This window comes from Rhineura floridana, chromosome 5 (genome assembly GCF_030035675.1).
Source record: "Rhineura floridana isolate rRhiFlo1 chromosome 5, rRhiFlo1.hap2, whole genome shotgun sequence".
Taxonomy (NCBI): domain Eukaryota; kingdom Metazoa; phylum Chordata; class Lepidosauria; order Squamata; family Rhineuridae; genus Rhineura; species Rhineura floridana.
In genome coordinates, this window is record NC_084484.1 from 102,202,061 (window position 1) to 102,229,727 (window position 27,667).

The window sequence follows — 27,667 nt, forward strand, 5'->3', positions numbered from 1 at the left end:
GGGATGGAGTGAATCCCCTATGAGGAAAGGTTGCAGCATTTGGAGCTTTTTAGTTTAGAGAAAAGGCGAGTAAGGCATGACAGAAGTGTATAAAATTATGCATGGCATGGAGAAAGTGGATAGAGAAAAGTTTTTCTCCCTCTCATAGCACTAGAACTCATGAACATCCGATGAAGCTGAATGTTGGAAGATTCAGGACAGACCAAAGAAAGTACTTCTTCACAAAGTGCATACTTAAAACTATGGAATTCTCTCCCACATGAGGCAATGATGGCCACCAAATTGGATGGCTTTAAAAGAAGATTAGACAAATGCATCAGGCTATCAGTGGCTACAAGCCATGATGGCTATGTTTGGCCTCCATAGTTGGAGGCGGTATGCTTTTGAATATCAGTTGGTGAAAACCACAGGAGGGGAGAGTGCTCCTGCACTTAGGTCCTGCTTGCAGGCTTCCAATGGACAACTGGTTGGCTACTGTGAGAACAGGATGCTGGACTAAATGGGCCATTGGCCTGATCCAGCAGGCTCTTATGGTTTTAAACTACACTATACTACCCCTTGGACATCTCTAAAAAGGGATAATGGATTGTGAAAAGGGTAGATTGAACTGCACTAGCTAATTGAAATAACAGAAGCAATGGATTGCAATAATTGCAGCCAGCATGAACCCACTCACTGGTAGGGATCTATACATACCAACTAAACCCTTTAATGGGAGTGAAAATGATTTGATCTCTTATACTGCAGTAAGGTGGTGCTAGTGAAGAATTAACAGATTCACTCTATCTTGTAAGCACATATAAATGTTAAGTGTTCCCATTTAAGGCACATCTTAATGCTGATCCTATCAATGTTCTGAGAAATACTGAAAACTTGATCAGTAGCTATAGTGTGATTCTCTGGTTGGCAAGGACTAAACGAAGAACGCACAGTAAAGACTATACCAGTTTCTGAAAAAATAACTAGAATTTTCCCTTTGCTATCTCTAAAACCAAGTCTGATTTTTTGACAGCTGGTTAGTGATTTTCATAGAATCATAAAACAGTAGAGTTGGAATAGGCCTTTAAGGCCATTGAGTCAAACCTGCTGCTCAATGCAGGAATCTAACTTAAAGCATACCCAACAGGCGCCTGTCCAGCTGCTGCTTGAATGCCTCCAGTGTTGGAAGCCAACCACCTCCGTAGGGTAGTTGGTTCCATTGTCGTACTGCTCTAACAGTTAGGATGTTTTTCCTGATGAACTTTTCTTACACACCCCAAACTGTTTATTGGGGACTCCCTAAACATTACAAACCTCATATTTGTCTTTTTTGAGTTTCCAATATTTGGTTTCCATAATTTGTTGTGTTTTTGATTACAACTGCATTACAGGTAGTACTTAAAACAACAACACTATTTTGTTTGGGATGAGTTTGTTTTACTAACATTAAAATTGAAATGCACTAAACACTGTGCCAAGACAAATAAAAGTAATGGAAGCATCCTATGACTGACTGTACCAATAAAAGTTATATTTTTAATCATAAACTGTGCCCCATTTGTCAGTAATAATTTTTATTTATTTTAAAATGCTTATATACTGCTTTATACTAAAATAAATCCAATGCAATGTACAAAAATAGTAAAACACAATAAAAAACCCCAAACCACAGAAATTCAATATGATACATTCGGTGTGCCAAATCAGTATTAATAGCCAGGGAGCAAAATAGGTTTTTAACATGTCAGACACATAATACATGTGGGTGAATGCCTATTTCTGAGTGGAGGCTATTCAGTATAGTAGGTGCCACCACCACTGAGAGAAAAACTAACCAAGCCTTTGCTTATATCAGCTTTCACTTATTTAAGATCTCCAAAGCATTCAATTTGGATGAAACCCTTTATCCATCTCTAAGACTTGGTATAAACTAATCTTGGCTGAACTGTATGCGGTCTTGCATAAAGTTCCATTAACAATGAAAGACAACACACAGAAGACATCTATGACATTGTGATAAAACTGAACTCTGTCAATCACTTAAAACCATCAACACTGTCAGAAAAGCACAATCAATGCTGGTATACATTTGGTTAGTCTATAAGTTCTTTCCTCCTTGTGAAAAGCTGCAGAGACCTTTCTGTCAGTTCTTTTTGGAAGCTGTTGCAGTCAGTGTTGGCCTATGTTATACTTGGATGTACCCTATCGGAAATCAGTAATCTTCACTGTACTTTATTTATTAGATTTATATCCTGCCCCTTCTCCCAGTAGGAGCCCTGGGCAGCAAACAAAAGCACTAAAAACACTCTGAAACATCATAAAAACAACTGTGAAATATAGTAAAACAAAACATCTTTAAAATTATATTTTTTAAAAAAAATCTTTTAAAACTTATTGAAAAGCAATTCAAACACAGGTGCAGACTGGGATAAGATCTCTACTTAAAAGGCTTGTTGAAATATTTAATACTTTAACAACAGAGCATCCATGCTAGTAAAGCCTAGATTTACAGTTGTCTCAGGATGGACACACACACATGTAAACTGCCATTTAAGCACCAATTTCCAGTCAAAATGATGACAAACATTTTCCCATGATGTTTTAGATAGAGAAATCAAGTAAGATTTATTGTCTATACTTGAAGTATTTTTCCAATAGCAATACACAAAACAACCTATGGAGCAAGAGCCATTGGCAGGTCACTTCTTGGCACAAAGTCTCTCTTATATGGAAGGTAACAGCAGTAATAAATTGCAAGGAGTCAGTTATTCTGCCTCTCATCTTATGGCTTCTACCCATTATTTTACAGAGTCATACTGCTTTCTGTTCTTGGGTTATATGGTACTCTTTAGTTCTAGAGATACCATCCTCATTGGAATAGTTTCCCGAGTCTTGGCTGATCTCTTCCAATTCTTTGGGGTCTTTAAAGTCAGGCAAGTCAACTCCATTTGGAATACTATTGTCGGTGATGACTACACAGTCTTCTGTTGGCTCTTCTGAAGTTAACAGGTAGGAACTGTTCAAATACTTTCCTCCAATGCTCTGCAGGGGGGAAAGAACACAAAATAATGAGAATTAAAGTTCTACAAAGCTTTTGAATTGTTTAATAAGTACGTTTACAGTAGCATTCAAGTTTGCTTAAGATGTTGCAAGAAAACATTTATGACTGATTTCTATATAAAGGCACTATAAAAAGTTATTGTGTATGGTCAGAATAATATGTTATTAATGTTTATTAAGGATGAGGATATGGTTGGCATATAAAACACTGAAAATGATAATAAACCTCCTGCTCTGAAGCATTAAATAGACAATGTCAATCACTAGAATATAGTCTGATATCTGGGGAGTTGCAACTTGAAGCCAAAGCAGTCATGATGCCCCACAGCAGCCATGCATTAGAATTATACCTGTGTATTTAGCTGCTTCTTCCCCATCCATAACATGCCCTGATTTGACAATATCTGACATTTCCCATTCCCCTCTAACCGCTGATATGACACGAGTAAAGATGTGGACAATCAGTTAGGTGAAGGGAGGTGATATGTAGAATGTTCTGAAATCAGGACAGTTAAGTTCTCCTAGATGTCACAGAGGGAGATGGGGGAGTTAACTGCACTGATGCTGTTTTTGGTAACAGCTGTTTGTTTCAATGGCACTTTGGAGAATTTGAGGAGAGAAAGGGATAGTGGTAAGGAGGCATCTGTGATGTTCCTGTATGTGAATATAATGTATATATGGTAAGTGCAGGTTTATTATAGGAAATATGGTAAGTGGAGTGAGTGAGGAGGGGGAGTACATGGGCTGTAGAATGTTGGATGATGATTGGCTGTGTGTTTGAATGGCTGAAGGTATAAAAGGGAGAATGACAGTTAAGTCTGGGTGGTGTTTGGTGGATGTTGAAGGTTGTTGTAGAGAGATTGGCTTAGGAGTTCTGAGGCAATTAAGAAGTAAGAACATAAGAGAATCATATATGAAACCATACGCTTGTCAACAAAACATATAAATAATCTTGTTATTCCTAGTGTGAACACTAAATGTTTTCTTGGTTTACTTAAAGCCTGATTCCTGAGCTGGAGTGTACAGACCAGGAGGGAAGGCAGGGTAACCAAGGATGGAGAAGAAATTGTATCTAATGGTGGCAGTGGTAAAGGAGGAGATATTGTATCAGCATTCAGTACCACAGAACAACCCAGAGCTGTGAGCTTCATAGGCAAGAGGCTTCAGGGGGGTTGGGAATTACCGATACACACAGACACAAGGTATCATATAGCCAGGAAGAGACTAAGGCACAGTCTAGACGCTATATTGAGTACACAGAGTGTTGGGTACTGTGGCCTAGCAGAGGGATCTTTTGAGATCTGTGCTAGAGCGGAGAGAGGTAAAAATAAACACGACGATCGTGACTGCTGGTAGCCACGAGTGAGAGTGTCACAGGTGGTGCCAGGGGAAGGACGTCACAGCATCTCTGAGCCAAAATGAAATAATACGGGAGAGAGCTGGGTGCAGACTGCAATACAAGATTATACATGCTGACTGCAAACTGGTAAAGAAAAAATCTGGTTTTAACTTGTAGTCCACTAAATAAATTGGCAACAACCAGATGCAATTTATTTATTTATTTATTAGATTTGTTAGACGTCCATCTGGCAGAGGTTAATCTGGCACTCTGGGCGACGTACAACAAAATACAATACAATCCATGTAAAAACAATTCAAAAAGCAAACAGTATAAAACTTAAAAACTGAATAAATCCCCACAGAACTACCCTCTGCCACCCTAACCCCCTTCCCAAGCCTGGTTAAAGAGCCAGGTTTTCAAGGCCCGACAAAAGCATAACAAGGAAGGGGCCTGACGGAGGTCAGTTGGCAAAGAATTCCAAAGTGAGGGAGCCACTACTGAAAAAGCTCTGGACCGTGTCCTCCCCAATCTCGCTGCTTTTGTTGGGGGAATAAGAAGCGAACCATTCAAGGATGATCTTGTAAGCCGGCGCGCCTGGTGCGAGTGGAGGTGACTCTTTAGGTAAAGTGGGCCAGCCTCGTGGAGCACCTTGAAAGTTAAAGCCAGAATCTTAAATTTGGCCCTAGCAACCACCGGTAGCCAGTGCAGTTCCTTAAGTACTGGGGTAATATGATCATGGCAGCGGCAGCCCTTAATCAGGCGAGCCGCCGCATTCTGCACTAGCTGCAGCTTACGGACCATTCTCCAGGAAAGACCCACATATAACACATTACAATAGTCCAGCCGGGACAGAACCAGAGCATGTACCACATTAGGGAGCAGGTGGTTCAGGAGGTAAGGGCGTATCCTACGAATGAGGTGAAGTTGGTAAAGTGCCGCCCTACTAACAGCTGCTACCTGTGCCTCCATGGATAGCTGGGAGTCAAGAATGACCCCCAAACTCCAGACGTGGTCTCTTAGGGGCAGTTGTATCCCATTAAGCACCAAATCCATAATCCCCAGCTTCACTTTATCACCCACCAACAGAACCTCAGTTTTATCGGGATTCAGTCTAAGTTTACTCCTGCTCATCCAATCTCTCACAGCCTCCAGATTATTACTCAAGTGCTGATTCTTTGGAAAAGTTGTCTGACAGCGGCAAACAAAATTTAATACACATCCCCAGTCCTAGTTTGCAATTGAAAAATGGAAATGGACTGCCTTCAAGTTGATTCCGACTCATGGCGACCCTATGAATATGGTGTTCATGGTAAGCGGTATTCAGAGGTTGCTTTCCTCTGAAAGGCAGTGACTGGCCCAAGGTCACCCAGTGAGCTTCATGGCTGTGTGGGGATTCGAACCCTGATCTCCCAGGTTGTAGTCCAACACTCTAACCACTATGCCACAACATTTAAAATTTTGCAGTGAAGATTGAAAAATATATATGACAGAAAAATCTAGTTTATTTCTGAAAAGCTGTTATTTATGTAAATAAACTGTTATTCATGTAAATCAGGGGTGGGTAAGTGGATCTGCCTGGGAGAACAGATCTTTATTTTCCTTACCCTTTGTGGGCCAAATTGACAAGTAGGCAGAGCCACCCAACTGTCAATCACCTGACATCACTGCAACATTGGCAGCTTTGAAGTCCCAACAATTATTCCTGAACATTGGTGATTCAAAGTGCTGAGCATGGCTATTTGCAAGAGGCTTGCAAAGAGCTCTGCTTGGCTGTCTGGAAACTCCTTCAAAGACTGGCACAGCTAATCTCTGGGAGCTTGAAGTCAGTGTCTTTCAGCTGTTTGGCAGTAAAAGCAAGTCTCTCTTGCCAATGTGCAATTGGGAATGCATTTAAGGTTCCCGATGTCACATACAACATAAGGTATAGAGCAGCTGGGTGTGGTTTGGGGGAAACTGTCACAGGCCAAAATGGGGCCCATGGGCTGAAGGGTCCCCCCTTCCGTTGTAAATACATGCAATATCCGATACTAGTCAAACTCACTAAACTCATTTATTTATTTTATTTTATTTATTTTGTTTCATTTATAAACCGCCCATAGCAAGTAGCTCTCTGGGCGGTGTACAAAAAGGTTAAAATACAAAAATAACACAGTAAAATCAGATTACAAACGATAATACAAGCAACAAAACAAAATAATATATTAAACAAAACATAAAAGTTTAAAAGTCATGAACATTAAACATTAAAATGCCTGGGAGCATAGCCAGGTCTTAACCTGGCGCCGGAATGATAGTAACGTAGGCACCAGGCGTACCTCTTCGGGGAGGCTGTTCCACAATTCGGGGGCCACTACAGAAAAGGCCCTAGATCTAGTAACTGTCCTCCGGGCTTCTTGGTGAGTTGGTACCCGGAGGAGGGCCTTAGATGCTGAGCGAAGTGACTGGGTAGGTTCATAGCGGGAGAGGCGTTCCACAAGGTATTGCGGTCCCACGTCATATAAGGCTTTATAGGTCAAAACCAGCACCTTGAATCTGGCCCGGAAACAGAAAGGTAGCCAGTGCAAACGGGCCAGAACAGGTGTTATATGCACGGACCGGCTGGTCCTAGTCAATAGTCTGGCTGCTGCATTTTGCACTAGCTGAAGTTTCCGAACTGTCTTCAAGGGCAGCCCTACGTAGAGCGCATTACAGTAATCCAATCTAGAAGTTACCAGAGCATGAACAACTGAGGCGAGGTTGTCCCTGTCCAGATAGGGGCGTAGCTGGGCTACCAGCCGAAGGTGGTAGAACGCGTTCCGTGCCACCGAGGCCACTTGAGCCTCGAGAGACAAGGAAGGATCGAAAAGAACCCCCAAACTACGAACCTGTTCCTTCAAGGGGAGTGTAACCCCATCCAGAACAGGATAAACATCCACCATCTGGGCAGGGAAGGCACTCACCAACAGTGTCTCAGTCTTGTCTGGATTGAGTCTCAGTTTATTAGCTCTCATCCAGTCCGTTATCGCAGTCAGGCAACAATTCAGCACATCAACAGCCTCATCTGAAGAAGATGAAAAGGAGAAATAGAGCTGCGTGTCATCAGCATACTGATGACAACGCACTCCAAAACTCTTGATGACCGCACCCAGAGGCTGCATGTAGATGTTAAAAAGCATGGGGGACAAAACCGACCCCTGAGGGACTCCACAATGGAGAGTCCAGGGTGTCGAGCAATGTTCCCCAAGTACTACCTTCTGGTGACGATCCGCCAAGTAGGAGCGGAGCCACTGCCAAGCAGTGCCCCCAACTCCCAACTCCGCGAGTCTCCCCAGAAGGATACCATGGTCGATGGTATCAAACGCCGCTGAGAGATCAAGGAGAATCAACAGAGTCACACTCCCTCTGTCCCTCTCCCGACAAAGGTCATCATACAGGGCGACCAAGGCTGTTTAGACCCATTGCAATCAATAGACTTAAGTAACTTACGTCCACTTATTTCAATGCGTATGCTCTGAGTATGACTAATGCTGGATATCACCCAGAAGACATACATGCCTTTTCTGTGTGTAACAAACAGAGATTGTTGTAGATAACAGATCTGGCAGGTGTTTTACCATTGTATTTTTGGTAATATGCAGTGTCAGTCCAGGTGCAACACATGAGGAAGTGAAAAGTGAGAAAGTAAGAGAGCCTTTGAAGTTAACCTCTTACTATCAGTTATTAGGTTGGTGCATTGTAGCAGGGGAGTTATATGGCATTAAGTTGTTATATGGCATTATTACAGTAAAAATGCCATGTCTATACCCTTTATTAGATTTATGGAATGTACCAAGTAGTATGTCAAGCAGGTTCACCACATGGTACGTTTGGGATAATATTTCATTATTACACCCCAGCCCAGAGCTCCTTACATGAATGGGAATTCCAGGTATGCAAATGCAATGACTTATCTAACTTACGGGAATCATGCACAAATTATCCCTGTAGAATTGGTAAATGCATGCTTATTATAAGCTTTGCATATAACATAGAGCAGCCATTATGTGATTTCCAGAATACTTGTATCATGATTTTACTACTGTAAATGATCGTAATAAAAAACATGAATGAATACCTCTATGATCATTGGAGGATGGCATGATGGAAAGAATGCATATTTGATCTGCCTCCAGATACAATAAATGCTGCCAGCTAAGATTGCTACAAAAGCACCAACAGCCAGAATAATTCCCAATACTACAATAATGAGCTGATATGAAGATTCTCCTAGAAAGAAAAAGGAATTAAAATTATTTAAATGCCAAAATAGTTCTACATTAATGAAGTTCTTAAGCTTAACTTTTAAGAACATATTGTCTGCATTGTCAGCAGCTTAAATGTCTGGCACTTGGAAAGCTGTTGTGGCTCAGAAAATATTTTGTGAAGGGGAGAGAGATACATACAGCTTGTCTGCCTTCCCTATATAAAATCTCAGTAAGGTAAAATAGTTTTATGCATACTAATAAACGTTACATTTAAGTATAAGAGAGCTTTCTTTCTGAACATTCCATGTTAAAGAAGCACACACTGATTAGGTCTTTTTTCATAATCCTCCCAAAATGCCAAGCTTTGTTTGTAAGTAATTTCTATTCAATTAGTTGAACTACAGCATACAACCGGTAAATTTGTTTCATTCTTTATAGAAAGTTACAGTACCTTGCAAAAGTAATCACACCCCTGACCAATGCTCTCATATTACTGAATTACAAATTGTACATTGTAATTTCGTTCCGTATAATATTTTATTTTGAAACACTGAAACTCAAAATCAATTACTGTAAGGTGACACTGGTTTTATGTTGGGAAATGTTTGTGAGAAACATGAACTGAAACAAATGTTGTGGAAATGGCAAGGGAATTAGAATTGGAAGTCGAGCCTGAGGATGTGGCAGAATTGCTTGTCTGTCATGACGAGACCCTAACACATGAAGATCTTCTTCTGAGTGAAGAGCAAAGAAAGATGTTTCGCGAAGAGGAGACCCATCATGATGACAGTCCTGCTGTGCCTAGAGAAATGACAACCAAGGAATTGGAAGAAGCTATCAACTGTATAGAAATGGGGATGGCAGCTTTTGAGAGATTGATCCAAATTTCAAAAGAAGTTCTAAAGTGAATGCAAGCCTTCTAAACGATATTGCATGCTATAAAGAAATTCTAAGGGAAAGGAGATGGGAATTCACCAGGCAAAGTTCATTGCTTTCCTACTTTAAGAAAGTACCATCGCAACCTTCGACAGCAACAGCTACAGCTAGCCTTGAACAACCTTCAACTTCAACATCAACATCAACAGCAAGAGCTTCATCCAAGTCTCCACCATCAAAACGAATAAGACTTGATGATGAGTCAGATGAGTCAGATGATGGAGACTTGAATGACTTCGAGTCAGATGATGAAAGTGTGCCAGCCCCAGGGGCAATGGCAAAGGCTTGCCACGCAACAGAGAGCCAGCCGGCCTCACAGTCCTAAAGGATGAAAGGGCAGACTAGGCCAACCCGCTCCTCAGTGCCGTGCCAGGAGACCCGGCAAAGACAGAAGCGCTGCAGCCAAGGTAAGTAATGTGTGTGTACACATCGAGCAAGGGGGGGTGGAGGGAGGGTGAGCGGGCAAGGGGGGACGAGCAAGGGGGGGTGGAGGGAGGGTGAGCGGGCAAGGGGGGACAAGCAAGGGAGGCGGCAGAGGGCGAGCGAGCGCTTGAGCGAACAGGCAGGGGGAGGGGGAGCGAGCAAGGGGAGATGAGCAAGGGAGGTGACAGAGGACGAGCGAGCGCTTAAGCAAACAGGCAGGGGAAGGGCGAGCGGGCAAGGGGGGATGAGCAAGGGAGGCGGCGGAGAGCAAGCGAGTGCACAAACAGGCAGGGGGGAGGGCGAGCAGGCAAGGGGGATGAACAAGGGATGCAGAGGAGGGTGAGCGAGCACTTGAGCAAACAGGCAAGGGGAGGGCGAGCAGGCAAGGGCAGGATGAGTGAGGGAGTCGGTGGAGGGTGAGAGAACAGGCAGGGGCAGGGCAAGTGGGCAAGGGGGGACGAGCGAGGGAGGCGGTGGAGGGCTAGCGAGCAGGTGTGGGCAGGTGGGCAGCTCCCTCCCTGCGATCTGCGGCAGGGAGCCTGCCGTGGAATGAAGAAAATAAAAAAGAACACAAACTCTGGCAAAAGAAATGCAAGAAGACAATAAGGGATGCTAAAAAAGAATTTGAGGAGCACATTGCTAAGAACATAAAAACCAACAACAAAAAATTCTATAAATACATTCAAAGCAGGAGACCATCTGGGGAGATGATTGGACCCTTGGATGATAAGGGAGTCAAAGGTGTACTAAAGAACGATAAGGAGATTGCAGAGAAGCTACATGAATTCTTTGCATCTGTCTTCACAGTGGAAGATATAGGGCAGATCCCTGAACCTGAACTAACATTTGCAGGAAGGGATTCTGAGGAACTAAGACAAATAGTGGTAACGAGAGAGGAAGTTCTAAGCTTAATGGACAATATAAAAACTGACAAATCACCGGGCCCGGATGGCATCCACCCGAGAGTTCTCAAAGAACTCAAAGGTGAAATTGCTGATCTGCTAACTAAAATATGTAACTTGTCCCTCGGGTCCTCCTCCGTGCCTGAGGACTGGAAAGTGGCAAATGTAACACCAATCTTCAAAAAGGGATCCAGAGGGGATCCCAGAAATTACAGGCCAGTTAGCTTAACTTCTGTCCCTGGAAAACTGGTAGAAAGTATGATTAAAGCTAGATTAACTAAGCACATAGAAGAACAAGCCTTGCTGAAGCAGAGCCAGCATGGCTTCTGCAAGGGAAAGTCCTGTCTCAGTAACCTATTAGAATTCTTTGAGAGTGTCAACAAGCATATAGATAGAGGTGATCCAGTGGACATAGCGTACTTAGACTTTCAAAAAGCGTTTGACAAGGTACCTCACCAAAGGCTTCTGAGGAAGCTTAGCAGTCATGGAATAAGAGGAGAGGTCCTCTTGTGGATAAGGAATTGGTTAAGAAGCAGAAAGCAGAGAGTAGGAATAAACGGACAGTTCTCCCAATGGAGGGCTGTAGAAAGTGGAGTCCCTCAAGGATCGGTATTGGGACCTGTACTTTTCAACTTGTTCATTAATGACCTAGAATTAGGAGTGAGCAGTGAAGTGGCCAAGTTTGCTGACGACACTAAATTGTTCAGGGTTGTTAAAACAAAAAGGGATTGCGAAGAGCTCCAAAAAGACCTCTCCAAACTGAGTGAATGGGCGGAAAAATGGCAAATGCAATTCAATATAAACAAGTGTAAAATTATGCATATTGGAGCAAAAAATCTGAATTTCACATATACGCTCATGGGGTCTGAACTGGCGGTGACCGACCAGGAGAGAGACCTCGGGGTTGTAGTGGACAGCACGATGAAAATGTCGACCCAGTGTGCGGCAGCTGTGAAAAAGGCAAATTCCATGCTAATGATAATTAGGAAAGGTATTGAAAATAAAACAGCCGATATCATAATGCCGTTGTATAAATCTATGGTGTGGCCGCATTTGGAATACTGTGTACAGTTCTGGTCGCCTCATCTCAAAAAGGATATTATAGAGTTGGAAAAGGTTCAGAAGAGGGCAACCAGAAAGATCAAGGGGATGGAGCGACTCCCTTACGAGGAAAGGTTGCAGCATTTGGGGCTTTTTAGTTTAGAGAAAAGACGGGTCAGAGGAGACATGATAGAAGTGTATAAAATTATGCATGGCATTGAGAAAGTGGATAGAGAAAAGTTCTTCTCCCTCTCTCATAATACTAGAACTTGTGGACATTCAAAGAAGCTGAATGTTGGAAGATTCAGGACAGACAAAAGGAAGTACTTCTTTACTCAGCGCATAGTTAAACTATGGAATTTGCTCCCACAAGATGCAGTAATGGCCACCAGCTTGGATGGCTTTAAAAGAAGATTAGACAAATTCATGGAGGACAGGGCTATCAATGGCTACTAGCCGTGATGGCTGTGCTGTGCCACCCTAGTCAGAGGCAGCATGCTTCTGAAAACCAGTTGCCGGAAGCCTCAGGAGGGGAGAGTGTTCTTGCACTCGGGTCCTGCTTGCGGGCTTCCCCCAGGCACCTGGTTGGCCACTGTGACAACAGGATGCTGGACTAGATGGGCCACTGGCCTGATCCAGCAGGCTCTTCTTATGTTCTTATGTTCTTATGAGTACGACTCCCCCACCATAATGAGGGTGAGCAAGTGGGGGGGGGGAAGAGGGCGATGCATGGAAAAGTGAAACATCGATCAGCTGTTGCAGGGGGAGCTTCAGGGGCCAAGTGCTGTCAGCTGGAGCTCCCCGCACTACAGCTGGTCGATGTTCAGTTTTTCGGCGGGGGTCTGGTCCCTAACCTGCCGTATAAGTGGGCCGTACTATAGTGGCACAGATTCTCAATGGGATTGAGATCAGGACTTTTACTGGGCCACTGTAGGACATTCACCTTTTTGTTCTTGAGCCACTCCAATGCTGCTTTGGCCTTGTGCTTGGGATCATTGTCCTGCTGAAAAGTGAATTTCCTCCCAAATGACTGAAGCAGATTCTCTTGCAGTATTTCCCTGTATTTTGCTCCATCCGTTCTTCCTTCAATTTTAACAAGATGCCCAGTCCCTGCTGATGAGAAGCACCCCCACAGCATGATGCTCCCACCACCATACTTCACTGTAGGGATGGTGTGTCTTGAGGCATGGGCAGTGTTAGGTTTGCACCACACATAGTTCTTTGAGTTTTGGCCAAAAAGCTCTATCTTGGTCTCATCTGACCACAAAACTGTTTCCCACATCACAAATGGGGCACTTTCATGCTTTCTGGCAAACTGCAGACATGCTTTCAGATGGTACTTTTTGAGTAACGGCTTCTTTCTTGCCACCCTCCCATACAGGCCAGTGTTATGCAGAGCTCTATGGTTGACTGGTGCACCATTACTCCACTCCCAGCCACTGAACTCTGTAGCTCCTTCAAAGTGATTGTTGGCCTCTCTGTGGCTTCTCTCACAAGTCTCCCTCTTGTTCAAGCACTGAGTTTTGAGGGACGTCCTTTTCTTGGCAGTTCCTGGGTGGTGTGATGCAGCTTCCACTTCCTAATTATCGATCCAACTGTGCTTACTGAGATATCCAAACAGTTGGATATTAGTTTGTACCCTTTTCCTAATCTATGCAGTCTACTGCATTATCTCTCACTTCTATAGAATGCTGTTTGATCTTCATTTTCCTTCTGATCCACAGCCTGACCAATGATCCTTCAATAGAGGGTTTTTTATCCTGACAATCTGACAGCAACTTTAATGGTTCACAGGTGGAGGCCAATGGTAAGGTAACTGTGTCCTCGATAGGGCAATTTCTTTCATCTATGTAAACTGGGAGCTTCCACAGCACAGGGGTTGAATACTTATGCAAGCAACATGTTTCAGTATTTTATGTTTCTCAAAAACATTTCCCAACATAAAACCAATGTCACCTTACAATAATTGATTTTGAATTTCAGTGTTTCAAAATAACATATCATACAGCATGAAATTACAATGTACCATTCGTAATTCAGTAATGTGAGAGCATTGGTCAAGGGTCTGATTACTTTTGCAAGGCACTGTATATAACCTGCATAAAAAATGTGATAATCTGATAGTGTGTCTGAAGGGCAGGGTATAAATTGTGCTGTGGCTGCTGTTAATAATAATAATAATAATAATAATAATAATAGTAGTAGTAGTAGTAGTAGTAGTAATAATAATAATAATAATAATAATAGTAGTAGTAGTAGTAGTAATAATAATAATAATAATAATAATAATAATAATAATAATAATAATAGTAGTAGTAGTAGTAGTAGTAGTAGTAGTAGTAGTAATAATAATAATAATAATAATAATAATAATAATAATAATAATAATAATAGCCTGCACACTCAGGCTGAATTACTGTTTCATGGTTTTATATAATTTATTATGTTTTTTTTATAATTCTATGTTGTACACCATTTTAGATTTTTTCTATATATACAATGGTATATAATTTCTTTAAAAAATCAGTTTAAAAATTAAAATAAATAAATATGTCATACCTTTGGTGGTTTCAATGCATGTCACATTGCTAAACTCACTATTTTTATTATACGCTTGAGCAAATGCTTGTACTTGCAGGCAGTATAAAGTGGAAGGGTTCAGGCCTGATATTGTAAATTGCATTGGTTTATCTTCACGTTTCTTCTGTACATCAAAAGTAAAAAATAAAAATGTAAACCAGAGCAAAAATGTATTCAAGATAAAGCTTGGAGACTGACTTTCTGACTGGGGGTGTAAACTGTAATGGCTCTGCAAATTCCAGGCATATACTTGAGTAGGGGAATGCATAGCTCAAAGCTTGGTAACAACTGATGGACACTGATCCTTGGACAGCAGTGTCTAAGACTACTCCAACCAGTTACAGCAGCCCTAGTGATTGTTGCATACTGCTGGGCTATGCGTTTTTCTAACCCCAGGCATTTGTGGTGCTAGCCAGGGATGAGCTGTCTATGTCAGATTAGGGAAGCCTCAGTGCATTTGGGGCATAGTGTGCCTAGCATTTTGCTTGATGTTGAAGAAAGCACTTCACATTTGCCATGGAATTAGTTGCAACAGAAACTATATTCAGCATTTAAATGTATGTTCACTTTCTAGATTGAAGGTACTGAATTGGAAATAGCAAGTTATCCTAAATTATTTAATCTTACCAAAAAAACCCCACAAAAAACAGCAGGAGCAGGATCTATATTTGTAAAGCACTGTGCAGTCTGCTTTAATGTCTCCACTGATATACAACAAAAATCTGCAATACTGAGGCAGAGAGAAATACAAAGTTATTTTCTGATAAATGTGCCCCAGGGACAAAAAATCTTTGCTTAGTGCCTATATACTGGCATACTCCCACATAAACTTATAGGACATTCGAGTAAATAAATGCACATAATCATTAAGCAAAGGAACCTTCATGTGGTGTTATAAACTTATGACAACAGTAATTTTTGCAGCAGAAAAGTACTGCAAAATCTTAGCAATAAAATTATTTAATTACTCTAATGACATGAAATATTGTTCTGTATAAGGCTTAATATTTAAATTATTTTAAAAGGAAAAAAGTTGCATTGCAACATTCCTGTTAATGCAGCTTGCCAATCATGTGGCCAAGCTAGATTGTAAGAATACGAGCCTCTTTACCTGAAGGGGTTATAGATGACCTGGAGAAAGGGCAGCAGGCCTACATAATAAGCCAATATTTTGCATACATGCTTTTATCTAACTTATTTTTTTAAAATGGCATTACCTTGGCATATGAAGAATTTGTCCAGTACCAAACTCGGTATGTCAATGAATACTCTTTACTCATTGGAGTATTTTCAGATTCTCCAGGAGAAGCAATGAAAATATTAAGTGAATTTTCAGTGGCGTTAACCTTGACGCTTGGTGGACCCAGTTCAACTAAATATAATTTTATACAAATCATTAATCATTTCAATTCAACACAACAGGTTGAAATACAATGCTGTAAGAAACGCCCCAAACATAAGGCAAAAGTCTGCTTCAAGACAGATCACAGGACGAGATGATGGAAATTGTGATACCATGTTAAGTTGCAACATATATGCACAATGGTCCCATATCTATCTTTTTTGTTTTTTGTGACTCTATTGTCAGTTCTGTGTCCAAGGGCAAGTTTGGATCTAACTACATGAAATTTTAAATCTAAATACATATTCACTAATAGGCAAAAAACCTTGCAGTTTAAGAACGTACCTATAGCCAACAGATATTTCTATCAAACTTTAAAAAGCAGGGAAATTGGGCAGCCATAGTGAATGCACCAGTGGAGAAGGAGACGTGACCTCCTCTCTGAGATATTGGACTGCCCTACAAATTGGTCAAAATGCAAACACCATTTGGGTTGGTCTTTCACAGTCCAATCCACTTGCTGTGTAGCTTGGAAGAATTTGGTAACATGTGCCTCTGAGCATATGGTGAATGGTGGCAACACCTGCCATCTCCAAAGATGGAGAATTACATTTGTGTATGTTTGTTTGTGTTCTTCTTACTTTGCTTCTTTTCTGTGTTACTACTATTTCTACAGAGAATCTACTCTAGAAAATTATATTTCTCTCACTATTCATCCTAGAAATCTGTGTCAAATTTATTTTTATTAATTTCAAAGCCTTTTTATTGGTCAGTGTCATATGATAGTGAAGACAGCCTTTTGTGTTCCAAACCGGAGGCTTTGTTCTATTTCTATTTTGGGCGCATTAACAGTTAAATCTGAAAATGACTCTAACTGTTGGAAAAAACAAGCTTGGCCTGCCTAAGATGCATGTTTTCACCCTGCTATTCTTAAACTACCCCATTTAAGGAAAGGTGGGCATGGTCAATTAAAAACATAGAGCACTCCTAGAATTCTGCTAGAATATATTTCACCTCCCACTGTTTTATCTTGTGCAAACTGAGACATTGGAAACTATTCTGTAGAACAGTCAGTGCCATTATTCCACAATTGTTTTAGGAGCTTTTTTAAGTGTTGCAAAGTGTTGCTGTACTTCACATATTCACAGAAACAGAAACAAAAGAGAATGATTTCCTATAGGAAACTTCACCAACATTGCAAAGTAAATCAAACATATTTAAAGTGACTATCTGAACTACATATATCAACTGTTTTAATATTGTTACTTCCTCCCTGCTAAAACAATATCAGCACAGCACATGTCTTGTTTGTATTATCTGGGCTGATTGCAGGTACAGCCACCACTCAACATATTGCTCAGAGGCACATGTTACCAAATTTTTCCAAGCTACACAGCAAGTGGATTGGACTGTGAAAGACCAACCCAAATTGTGTTTGCCTTTTTAGAAACTTGTAGAGCAGTACAGTATCTCAGAGAGGAGGTCAGGTCTCCTGTTCCCCTGGTGCATTCAATATACTGCCCAATTTCCCTGCTTTTTAAAGTTTGATAGAAATATCTGTTGGCTATAGGTACATTCTTAAACCGCAAGGTTTTTTGCCTATTAGTGAATTTCTCTGTTTTTAATCCGGAGGGTAAGAAATGGGATCCTGTGCAAGTTTGCTGAGGAGGGATGGATTATATGCATGCTTATTGAGTTCAGTGGGATTTACTCCTGTGCAATCATCCTTAGAATAGGTAAAACTGACCATGGGGAGGGAGGCCTGCAGTGGGCAGGGGAGGAGGAAAAGGAAGAGGGGAGGGAAGAAGGGAGGAGGAAGGGAGGGGAGAGGGGAAGGAGGGGAAAGGCAGGTCTGATCATTTGCATGCTTATTGAGTTCAGTGGGATTTACTCCCGTGCAATCATGCTTAGGATATGTGAAACTGACCTGGGGGAGGGGCAGGGAGGAACGGGCAAGAATGGGAGGGGGAGGAAGGGGGAGGAGATTGGATTAGTGGGCACTGGGCAGAAGGGAAGCCCCTTCCCTTTCCAAAAGGAAAACACTGTGAACAGTATCATTCTTTTTCGGGGTTTCCCCCACCTTTTTATTTTACAGCAGGCACATGTAGCCTCCCATCCAAATTTAAACCAAAGCTGTCCCTGGCCACATCCACACCAGACAGTTATTTCACTTTGGATAGTCATGGCTTCTCCCAAAGAATCCTGGGAAGAGTAGTTAGTGAAGGCTGCTAAGAGTTGCTAGGAGATGCCCTGCTCACAGAGCTTCAATCACTGTTACTGGAGCTCTATCAGGGGAATAAGTGTCTCCTCTCAGCATCCTTCACAAACTACATTTCCCAGGATCTTTGGAGGAAGCCATGACTGTCTAAAGTGAAGTCAAGGTCTGGTGTGGGTGTGGCTCCCTGATTAGGCAAGCCCAGAAGCTGCGAGTCTGGCTTTTAGAGCACTGACTGTTGGTTCTTACTGAGCATGCCCAACCTTATCATTGAGTTCAATGCTAAATTTCTTAAATTAATTAGAAATCAGCCAGGCATTATTTTATCTTTTAAACAGCAGAAGATGAAGATCAGAGTATGGGGCAAGGTCAGTAGTAGGATTACAGGACCTCTGTGAACATGGCTGATTTTTAATTAATTTCAACAGATTATGAGTCCAAAAGGGGTCTGTTTTTCTCTCTCTTTTTACACCCATGAAAACTTAGAGGGTTGTTAAGCGAGCATTTCTGAGTTCAGGACTATAGGAGTTGTAAGGTTTGTTTTGAAATGAGCTTATGGGAAGCATCAGAATGGCATGGGCGGTATTTTCAATTTAACACTGTGGAATGTGAAAAATCCATGCTGATTATAGTATACAGCCACTTTTGTGGCTGTATACTGTTTGAGGATGTCTAGAAGTTTTAGTAAGCAGTTCATTAGAAACTATTGTTGGGCAACTCCTATTCAGTTCAATGGTACTTGCGCCATTATAATTAACAAGAGGTTGCACAGCAGTAGAGCTTCTTGAACTTTCAAACTGTTGTGTTCTATAAGATGTGAATCTCTTTAGGTTTTTTTAAATATAAAAGAAATGTAATCACTTGATGATGTACAGACTGCTGTATAGAAACGGTTCAATTTAACAATACAAATTAAATGCACAAAACACAGTATGTATAATGGCAGTATATATTAGAAGAAGGTGACACTTACTGTCTTCTCTAGGCTCAAATTTTAGCATTTTAGACCAAGGTGATTTATTATGGCTATTCAGAGCCTGTACCCGAAGATAGTAAATTCCAATGAAGGAGATGGAACGTGAGACATCACAGTATGTGGTTGGAATGTTTTCACATCCAGATACATTGAGCCAGTTCTCCGAGATGTCTGGAGACCTCTCTGCTTCATATTTGCTGTTAAACAACAGAAGGCTGATTAAGTAAACACAATAAAACTTTAAAAACTTTTTTTAAAACCAAAGTTTTTAACCTTTTTTTAAAAAAAGTCTTGAAAGCTTTTAAAAAAAATGTTTTTAAAGATGTTTTGTTTTAATGTATTTTAAAGTCTGTTTTTATGATGTTTAAAGTGTTTTTAGTGCCCTGGGCTCCTGCTGGAAGGGCTGGATATAAATCAAATAAATAAATAAATGAGCCAAAATTAGTTCCCAAGTCTGTTCAGGGCCAGGGATGACTAGGTCCTTGTGCACCAGCCTGTTCTGGGCCCACGGCACCTGCCCACATGTACCACCTACCTCTCCTGCTGCAGTGGATCATGGCCACACTGTGTGTGCCATCAACCAAGATGGCGGTGGGGGCTTCGTGAAGGGGCTAATGCCTCTGCCGCCATCTGGGTTGATGGCACGCAAGCGCGCTGTGTGTGTGCACGTGCCTGCCATCAACCAAGATGGTGGTAGGGACATCAGCCCCTTAGGGAAGCCTTGGCCGCCATCTTGGTTGATGACAGGTATGCACACACACTGTGCGTAGCATTTACCACAACGGGAGAGGTAGATGGGGCGTGCAGGTGGGCATTGCGGGGTGCCTGGGATCTCCCTCTCTGCAATTAGCAGCAGGGTGGGGAGCCAACGCTGCCATGGATCGTGGAACAGGACCCCCCCCACCGTTAGGAGGGCCCCTTCAGGGGTCCTCGGCTAGGGCCCAACCTGGTCACCCTCTGGTGCCAGCCCTGACTCTGTTCATGTTTCTTTGAATGTTAGCCCCACTGAGTCTCAATTGAGTGTACATATGGTCGCAACTTTAATCAGATTTGGCAGTCAAATAGATTTGATTTGTCACTGGCAAAATCATCTAATATTGAAAAGGTCATCCTTTTAGACAAGGGAGACAAAGTATCCACCACACACTTCTCCCCTTGCAAGATGAATGATCTGTTTGAATCTTCAGGTTTGTGGTACTTCAGCCCCTACAAAGGAGGAGTAACCCCTCAGAAATATAACCCAGGAGTGGGTTGTGTTTTCTTGGCTCAGTGGGCCAGATTTTTATCTCCCCCCCCCCACCAGCCTATTTGTCAAAGTTAGGCTTTAGGGGTGGAGGGAGATACTGATGCACAGGCAGTTAAACTTAAAATTAAAAAGGTAGCAGAGCAGCTTTTAAACTGACTGAGGGGGGAAACCCGACAGGAGCTGAGGAAGGTCCGGTTTGGAATAAACCTCCCCCCTGGGATAAAAACCAAAGAAATGATGAAATTTTAAAAGGGGTAGGCCTAGAAGTAGGCATTGTGAGAGCAGGGGCACAGGATATAAATTCAGAACAGCAAAATTACCACAGGCCAAACCACAAGTGCCAAAGACACTTGAAGACAGACACTGCTTACAAGTGCCTGTACACTAATGCTAGGAGTCTCCAAACCAAGATGGGAGAACTGGAGTGCTTGGTCTTAGAGGAGAGCATTGATATAGTGAGCATAACGGAGACCTGGTGGAATGGAGAAAACCAGTGGGATACGGTTATCCCTGGATATAAACTATATCGGAAGGACAGGGAAGGACGTATTGGTGGCGGAGTCGCTCTATACGTGAAAGAAGGCATTGAATCCAGCAAGCTCGAAACCCCAAAAGAGGCAGACTCCTCCACAGAATCATTGTGGGTGGTGATACCATGCCCCAGGAGGGACTTAATACTGGGAACGATCTATTGTCCCCCTGATCAAAATGCTCAGGGAGACCTTGAGATGAGATATGAAATTGAGGAAGCATCCAAACTAGGAAATGTGGTAGTAATGGGTGACTTCAACTACCCGGACATAGACTGGCCGCATATGTGTTCCAGTCATGACAAAGAAGCAACGTTTCTAGATATTCTAAATGACTATTCCCTAGACCAGTTGGTCATGGAACTGACCAGAGGGACGGCAACCCTGGACTTAATCCTCAGTGGGAACAGGGACCTGGTGCGAGATGTAAGTGTTGTTGAACTGATTGGGAGCAGTGACCACAGTGCTATTAAATTAAACATACATGTAACTGGCCAATTGCCAAGAAAATCCAACACGGTCACATTTGACTTCAAAAGAGGAAACTTCACAAAAATGAGGGGATTGGTAAAAAGAAAGCTGAAAAACAAAGTCCAGAAGGTCACATCACTCGAAAATGCTTGGAAGTTGTTTAAAAACACTATCTTAGAAGCTCAACTGGAGTGCATACCGCAGATCAGAAAAGGTACCGCCAGGGCCAAGAAGATGCCAGCATGGTTAATGAGCAAAGTCAAGGAAGCTCTTAGAGGCAAAAAGTCTTCCTTCAGAAAATGGAAGTCTTGTCCGAATGAAGAAAATAAAAAAGAACACAAACTCTGGCAAAAGAAATGCAAGAAGACAATAAGGGATGCTAAAAAAGAATTTGAGGAGCACATTGCTAAGAACATAAAAACCAACAACAAAAAATTCTATAAATACATTCAAAGCAGGAGACCATCTAGGGAGGCGATTGGACCCTTGGATGATAAGGGAGTCAAAGGAGTACTAAAGAACGATAAGGAGATTGCAGAGAAGCTACATGAATTCTTTGCATCTGTCTTCACAGTGGAAGATATAGGGGAGATCCCTGAACCTGAACTAACATTTGCAGGAAGGGATTCTGAGGAACTGAGACAAATAGTGGTAACGAGAGAGGAAGTTCTAGGCTTAATGGACAATATAAAAACTGACAAATCACCGGGCCCGGATGGCATCCACCCGAGAGTTCTCAAAGAACTCAAAGGTGAAATTGCTGATCTGCTAACTAAAATATGTAACTTGTCCCTCGGGTCCTCCTCCGTGCCTGAGGACTGGAAAGTGGCAAATGTAACGCCAATATTCAAAAAGGGATCCAGAGGGGATCCTGGAAATTACAGGCCAGTTAGCTTAACATCTGTCCCTGGAAAACTGGTAGAAAGTATGATTAAAGCTAGATTAACTAAGCACATAGAAGAACAAGCCTTGCTGAAGCAGAGCCAGCATGGCTTCTGCAAGGGAAAGTCCTGTCTCAGTAACCTATTAGAATTCTTTGAGAGTGTCAACAAGCATATAGATAGAGGTGATCCAGTGGACATAGTGTACTTAGACTTTCAAAAAGCGTTTGACAAGGTACCTCACCAAAGGCTTCTGAGGAAGCTTAGCAGTCATGGAATAAGAGGAGAGGTCCTCTTGTGGATAAGGAATTGGTTAAGAAGCAGAAAGCAGAGTAGGAATAAACAGACAGTTCTCCCAATGGAGGGCTGTAGAAAGTGGAGTCCCTCAAGGATCGGTATTGGGACCTGTACTTTTCAACTTGTTCATTAATGACCTAGAATTAGGAGTGAGCAGTGAAGTGGCCAAGTTTGCTGATGACACTAAATTGTTCAGGGTTGTTAAAACAAAGAAGGATTGCGAAGAGCTCCAAAAAGACCTCTCCAAACTGAGTGAATGGGCGGAAAAATGGCAAATGCAATTCAATATAAATAAGTGTAAAATTATGCATATTGGAGCAAAAAATCTTAATCTCACATATACGCTCATGGGGTCTGAACTGGCGGTGACCGACCAGGAGAGAGACCTCGGGGTTGTAGTGGACAGCACGATGAAAATGTCGACCCAGTGTGCGGCAGCTGTGAAAAAGGCAAATTCCATGCTAATGATAATTAGGAAAGGTATTGAAAATAAAACAGCCGATATCATAATGCCGTTGTATAAATCTATGGTGTGGCCGCATTTGGAATACTGTGTACAGTTCTGGTTGCCTCATCTCAAAAAGGATATTATAGAGTTGGAAAAGGTTCAGAAGAGGGCAACCAGAATGATCAAGGGGATGGAGCGACTCCCTTACGAGGAAAGGTTGCAGCATTTGGGGCTTTTTAGTTTAGAGAAAAGACGGGTCAGAGGAGACATGATAGAAGTGTATAAAATTATGCATGGCATTGAGAAAGTGGATAGAGAAAAGTTCTTCTCCCTCTCTCATAATACTAGAACTCGTGGACATTCAAAGAAGCTGAATGTTGGTTCAGGACAGACAAAAGGAAGTACTTCTTTACTCAGCGCATAGTTAAACTATGGAATTTGCTCCCACAAGATGCAGTAATGGCCACCAGCTTGGATGGCTTTAAAAGAAGATTAGACAAATTCATGGAGGACAGGGCTATCAATGGCTACTAGCCGTGATGGCTGTGCTGTGCCACCCTAGTCAGAGGCAGCATGCTTCTGAAAACCAGTTGCCGGAAGCCTCAGGAGGGGAGAGTGTTCTTGCACTCGGGTCCTGCTTGCGGGCTTCCCCCAGGCACCTGGTTGGCCACTGTGAGAACAGGATGCTGGACTAGATGGGCCACTGGCCTGATCCAGCAGGCTCTTCTTATACTTATGAGTTCAATCCTACTGTCTACAGCATATCTCTACCTGCTTTGTACCTCATGTCCCAAATGACATCAGGTGTGGAGCAGGTGGACATGGTTTCAGGAAAATGGTCTTGTGGGCCCAAGTTCTGCCCATGGGCCAGAGGTTCCCCACCCCTTCTCCATCCCATTAAGTGCTGCCTCTATTTCTCTGAGCCTATAATTATAGCTGGCCTTGGTACACACCAAGTTGCTTTTCCATAGAGCAGGAACGGGGAATCTTAAACCTGTTTTTGCCTGACTGAAATGTGTACTTGAACTTTTATTATGCTTCTTTCTTGCTGTGTGAATGTGTGTCAAAACTAGCCTACTGTAGAAAGGTAAAATTCACATTCATTACTCTGTTCACTTTTCCCTCTTTTTCAGTTTCCTTATAGGAATGGATTACATTTTTCACCATATTCATTGAAATAAATTTGTTCCCCAATCAAACAAGCTGCTTTCTTTGTGCAGTCTTCTTTCACTGTGAAGCAGATTAGTGAGGAATAGCCCTGCTACTACTTCCACTAACAGTTCTGATCAGTTTCAGTTCTCAGTTTCTATGTGGACAAAGTAGACAGGCTCATGCTTCCTAAACAAACAGGATATAAAGTTGAAAAATTATTTTGCCGCCCTGGGCTCCTGCTGGGAGGAAGGGTGGGATATAAATCAAATAATAAAATAAATAAATAAAATAAAATAAAAATTATATGTGCCAAGGAAAGCACAACTGAACATGATTCAGTGTCTACAGTTATTATTCTCCAGCAATTAAAGCTAAGCAGCAGCTTTTGGTCCATTTAATAGCTGCTATTGTTTTTTTAAAAAAATCTAGTGCTCAGATTCAGAAAGGTATATAGGTAAACCTGGTGGTGGAAAGATTGTTTCTTGTCACCATTACACAGACTGCTCTGAGACAAAAACTTCCAAGGCACGCCACATCAGAAAGCAGCAGGGAACTTTGGCATGAGATCCAAATGAAGCTGTGGCTTTGGTGCTATTTTTTATTTTATTTAACACTAGGCCTTTTTATATCACCTATCACAAATACAACTAGGTAAATGAATTCTGGTAGATCCCATTAGTCAGTACTATAAAAGAAGGAAATTGGCTGTGTACTTTAACAGTCAAGAAACTGCTGATGGAGAGCCCCACCACTGTATAGTTTTGTAGCTTGGTAACTAAACACCTAACACTTCAACACTGGAAATCAAAGCAGTCCCCAGATAAGGACCAGTAAGTTCAGGACCACTGACACTGGCAGCTTTCAAGTGGGTTCTTTGGAGGAAACAGAAAAACTAGGACAAAATTTGCAGACTTATGGGAAATTACTTAGAACTGGGGTTGGGGGTGCCAATACAGCACCTGCAAGGGCCATGGTGCCCGTGAAGGCCATTTAATGCAACACTGAGCAGGGGCTTCAGGCTGTGTTTTCACTAGGAAAAAAAGTAGGTCTCTAGCCCTCCTAGAAAGTAAGTTATGAAGCAAAATGTGCAGTTATCCTTCTAAGAAATTTCTGTGAAATGAGCCTGGCTGCTCTGCCTGTCAGTGTTTTTAGCTAATAAGTACAGTCAGAGCTGTGACTGATAAGTGAATCAAGCAATATGAATCCCTGGGGTCCCAAATAGCTGCTGTTTTCCTCTCCCCAAGCACCTTTCCTGCTTCTGATCTTATTTTCTAGTAGTCCTTAGAAGCTCCATAGTTTGCCCTTCTTTTTTTCCTAGCAACCAGGAGGCATCTTTCCTGTGGTGGGTTCATCTGAGATCAGGTTATATATTATTTTCTGCAAATACTACTACACAATCAGTGCAGATGGATGTTAAATAATCCCCTCCCCAAATGGGAAATGGGAAAACTTTGCAAATAAGCGTAGCCATTTCTCCTGCTGTGTAAGTCCTAAAGCCAGGCACTCATTAAGAATTCACTGCATAGTTAATTTACACTACAATGGTATTTATCTCTACTCAGAAGTAAATCTTTGAGTTTAATGTGGCTTACTCCCAGGTAAGTGGGAGCAGGATGGCAGCTTAGGCTTAAGGTTGGCTATATCACCACAATCAGGACCAGGAGGCAGGAAGACATAGCTAACTCCCATGTATCAGGTTGTCCCATGAGGAGGAGGAGGGGAGAGAAAGAAGGAGCAATTACTGTAATCTCTCTAATTTTGTGTCCCCCCCCCCCAATGGCAGCACTTCTGTGTCAGGCACCCACAGCACTCTCTTAAAATTTGAAATGTGCCTGCTGGTCCAAAAAGATTGGCAACTATATAACAACTGAGAAGGTCAATGAATTAACAAGGAGCTACTCACTCTTGCAAGTGCTGCTGCCCAAGTGCGTTACTCATTTTTGCAAGTGCTCCTGCTCAAAGTTTCACAGTACTGAGCTTCAAAGACTTAAATAGTAGAAATTAGATAGAATGTAAAAATTAAGACTGAAAATATACATGACAAGGATTCTTACCTGAGCCACTGTACCACGAAGCTCACATTTACATCATATATATTATCCCAATGCAAAATGAAGTTCATATTCAAGGCATGAAGTCGAAGATTTTTAGGACGAGGCAGACCAGCCCAAGCTATAAAGAGAAATAAAAAAAATCCACAAACAATCCATCCATTTTGTTTCAGCAGCAATGGCAAATGTTTCAAACAAAAGGTCAGGGAGCCTCTGAAACCAGTGCCCCAGTAGGTTCCCAACAAACTATTTGCACAATATTATAGAATTGGCTTCCAATATTACGCAAGATGCTCTGTTTAGAAATAAAAAAGGGGGAGAGAAGGTGCACTGAAGCACTTGCAAGAGCACAAGAGGCATTCTGACTGATTCTGGCCATAGAATTTCTGTTTCACAGAGATACATTCCCCTGCCCCCAAGCAAGCTTTAAGTGATTTGAATTGTTAAAATCAATAGAAAATGAATACCTTTCTGTGTCTGTATACAGGTGTTTGGACTATATAAAGCAATGCGATCAAACTGATGTGCCTTAACTTTCAAGCAGTAAATTGTCTCTGGCTCAAGGTCCGGAATGGTTTCTCCTGAAAAAACATCCTGTTTTTTTTCCTGCACACAAAGACAGTTGCATATAACTTATTATGATTTTGGTGACTGCTACAGACAGTTGCACTGCTGTACACTGCTGCAGAAAAATGTTAAGGTAGGTCAATCTTTTATTGGGCCAGCAAAAATAATAATGGGCATCATCATTGCAGGAAGGCAGATGTTATATGTTCAGTTTGTTCAGATCAGAGTGTACTTTATTATTTAGTTGCTATTTGAACATTTTAATTCAAAAGTCGCACCTAAATCTATGAGATTTTATACATACATATCTATCATTTCTGAACTATTGGGCCAATTCAGATATTCAGTTTTTTCCCTTGCATGATTAGTCTGGACTAGTCGTTGATCACAAGCTGAATATGAGCCAACAGCGTGATGTGGCTGCAAAAAAGGCAAATGCTATATTAGGCTGCATTAACAGAAGTATAGTTTCCAAACTGCGTGAAGTATTAGTTCCCCTCTATTCAGCACTGGTTAGGCCTCATCTTGAGTACTGCATCCAGTTCTGGTCTCCGCACTTCAAGAAGGATGCAGACAAACTGGAACAGCTTCAGAGGAGTGCAACAAGGATGATCAGGGGACTGGAAACAAAGCTCTATGAGGAGAGACTGAAAGAATTGGGCATGTTTAGCCTGGAGAAGAGAAGACTGAGGGGAGATATGATAGCACTCTTCAAGTACATAAAAGTTTGTCACACAGAGGAGGGCCGGGATCTTTTCTCGATAATCTCAGAGTGCAGGACACAGAATAATGGGCTCCAGTTGCAGGAAGCCAGATTTCAATTGAACATTAGGAAAAACGTCCTAACTGTGAGAGCCATATGACAATGGAACCAATTACCTAGAGAGGTAGTGGGCTCTCTGACACTGGAGGCATTTAACTGTTTTAACTGTTTTATACGTCGCCTAGAGTGGCCTTTGGCCAGATAGGCGACACAGAAATTAAATTTATTATTATTATTATTAT

The 27,667-nt window shown here is 41.9% G+C and overlaps 1 protein-coding gene across 1 annotated transcript in view; it reads right to left on the reverse strand.

Moving 5' to 3' along the window:
* Positions 1-1,540: 1,540 nt before the first annotated feature.
* The window catches only part of IFNAR1 (interferon alpha and beta receptor subunit 1), a 48,717-nt gene continuing 22,590 nt past the window's right edge, over positions 1,541-27,667 (reverse strand). The window contains exons 5-11 of the mRNA XM_061627764.1: positions 26,563-26,701; positions 26,099-26,216; positions 19,017-19,216; positions 15,704-15,858; positions 14,466-14,610; positions 8,475-8,626; positions 1,541-3,021 (exon numbers count right to left, since the gene is read on the reverse strand). Coding sequence (XP_061483748.1) covers positions 2,791-3,021; positions 8,475-8,626; positions 14,466-14,610; positions 15,704-15,858; positions 19,017-19,216; positions 26,099-26,216; positions 26,563-26,701 — 1,140 coding nt within the window. The 3' untranslated portion in view covers positions 1,541-2,790. The remainder of the gene's footprint in view (positions 3,022-8,474; positions 8,627-14,465; positions 14,611-15,703; positions 15,859-19,016; positions 19,217-26,098; positions 26,217-26,562; positions 26,702-27,667) is intronic.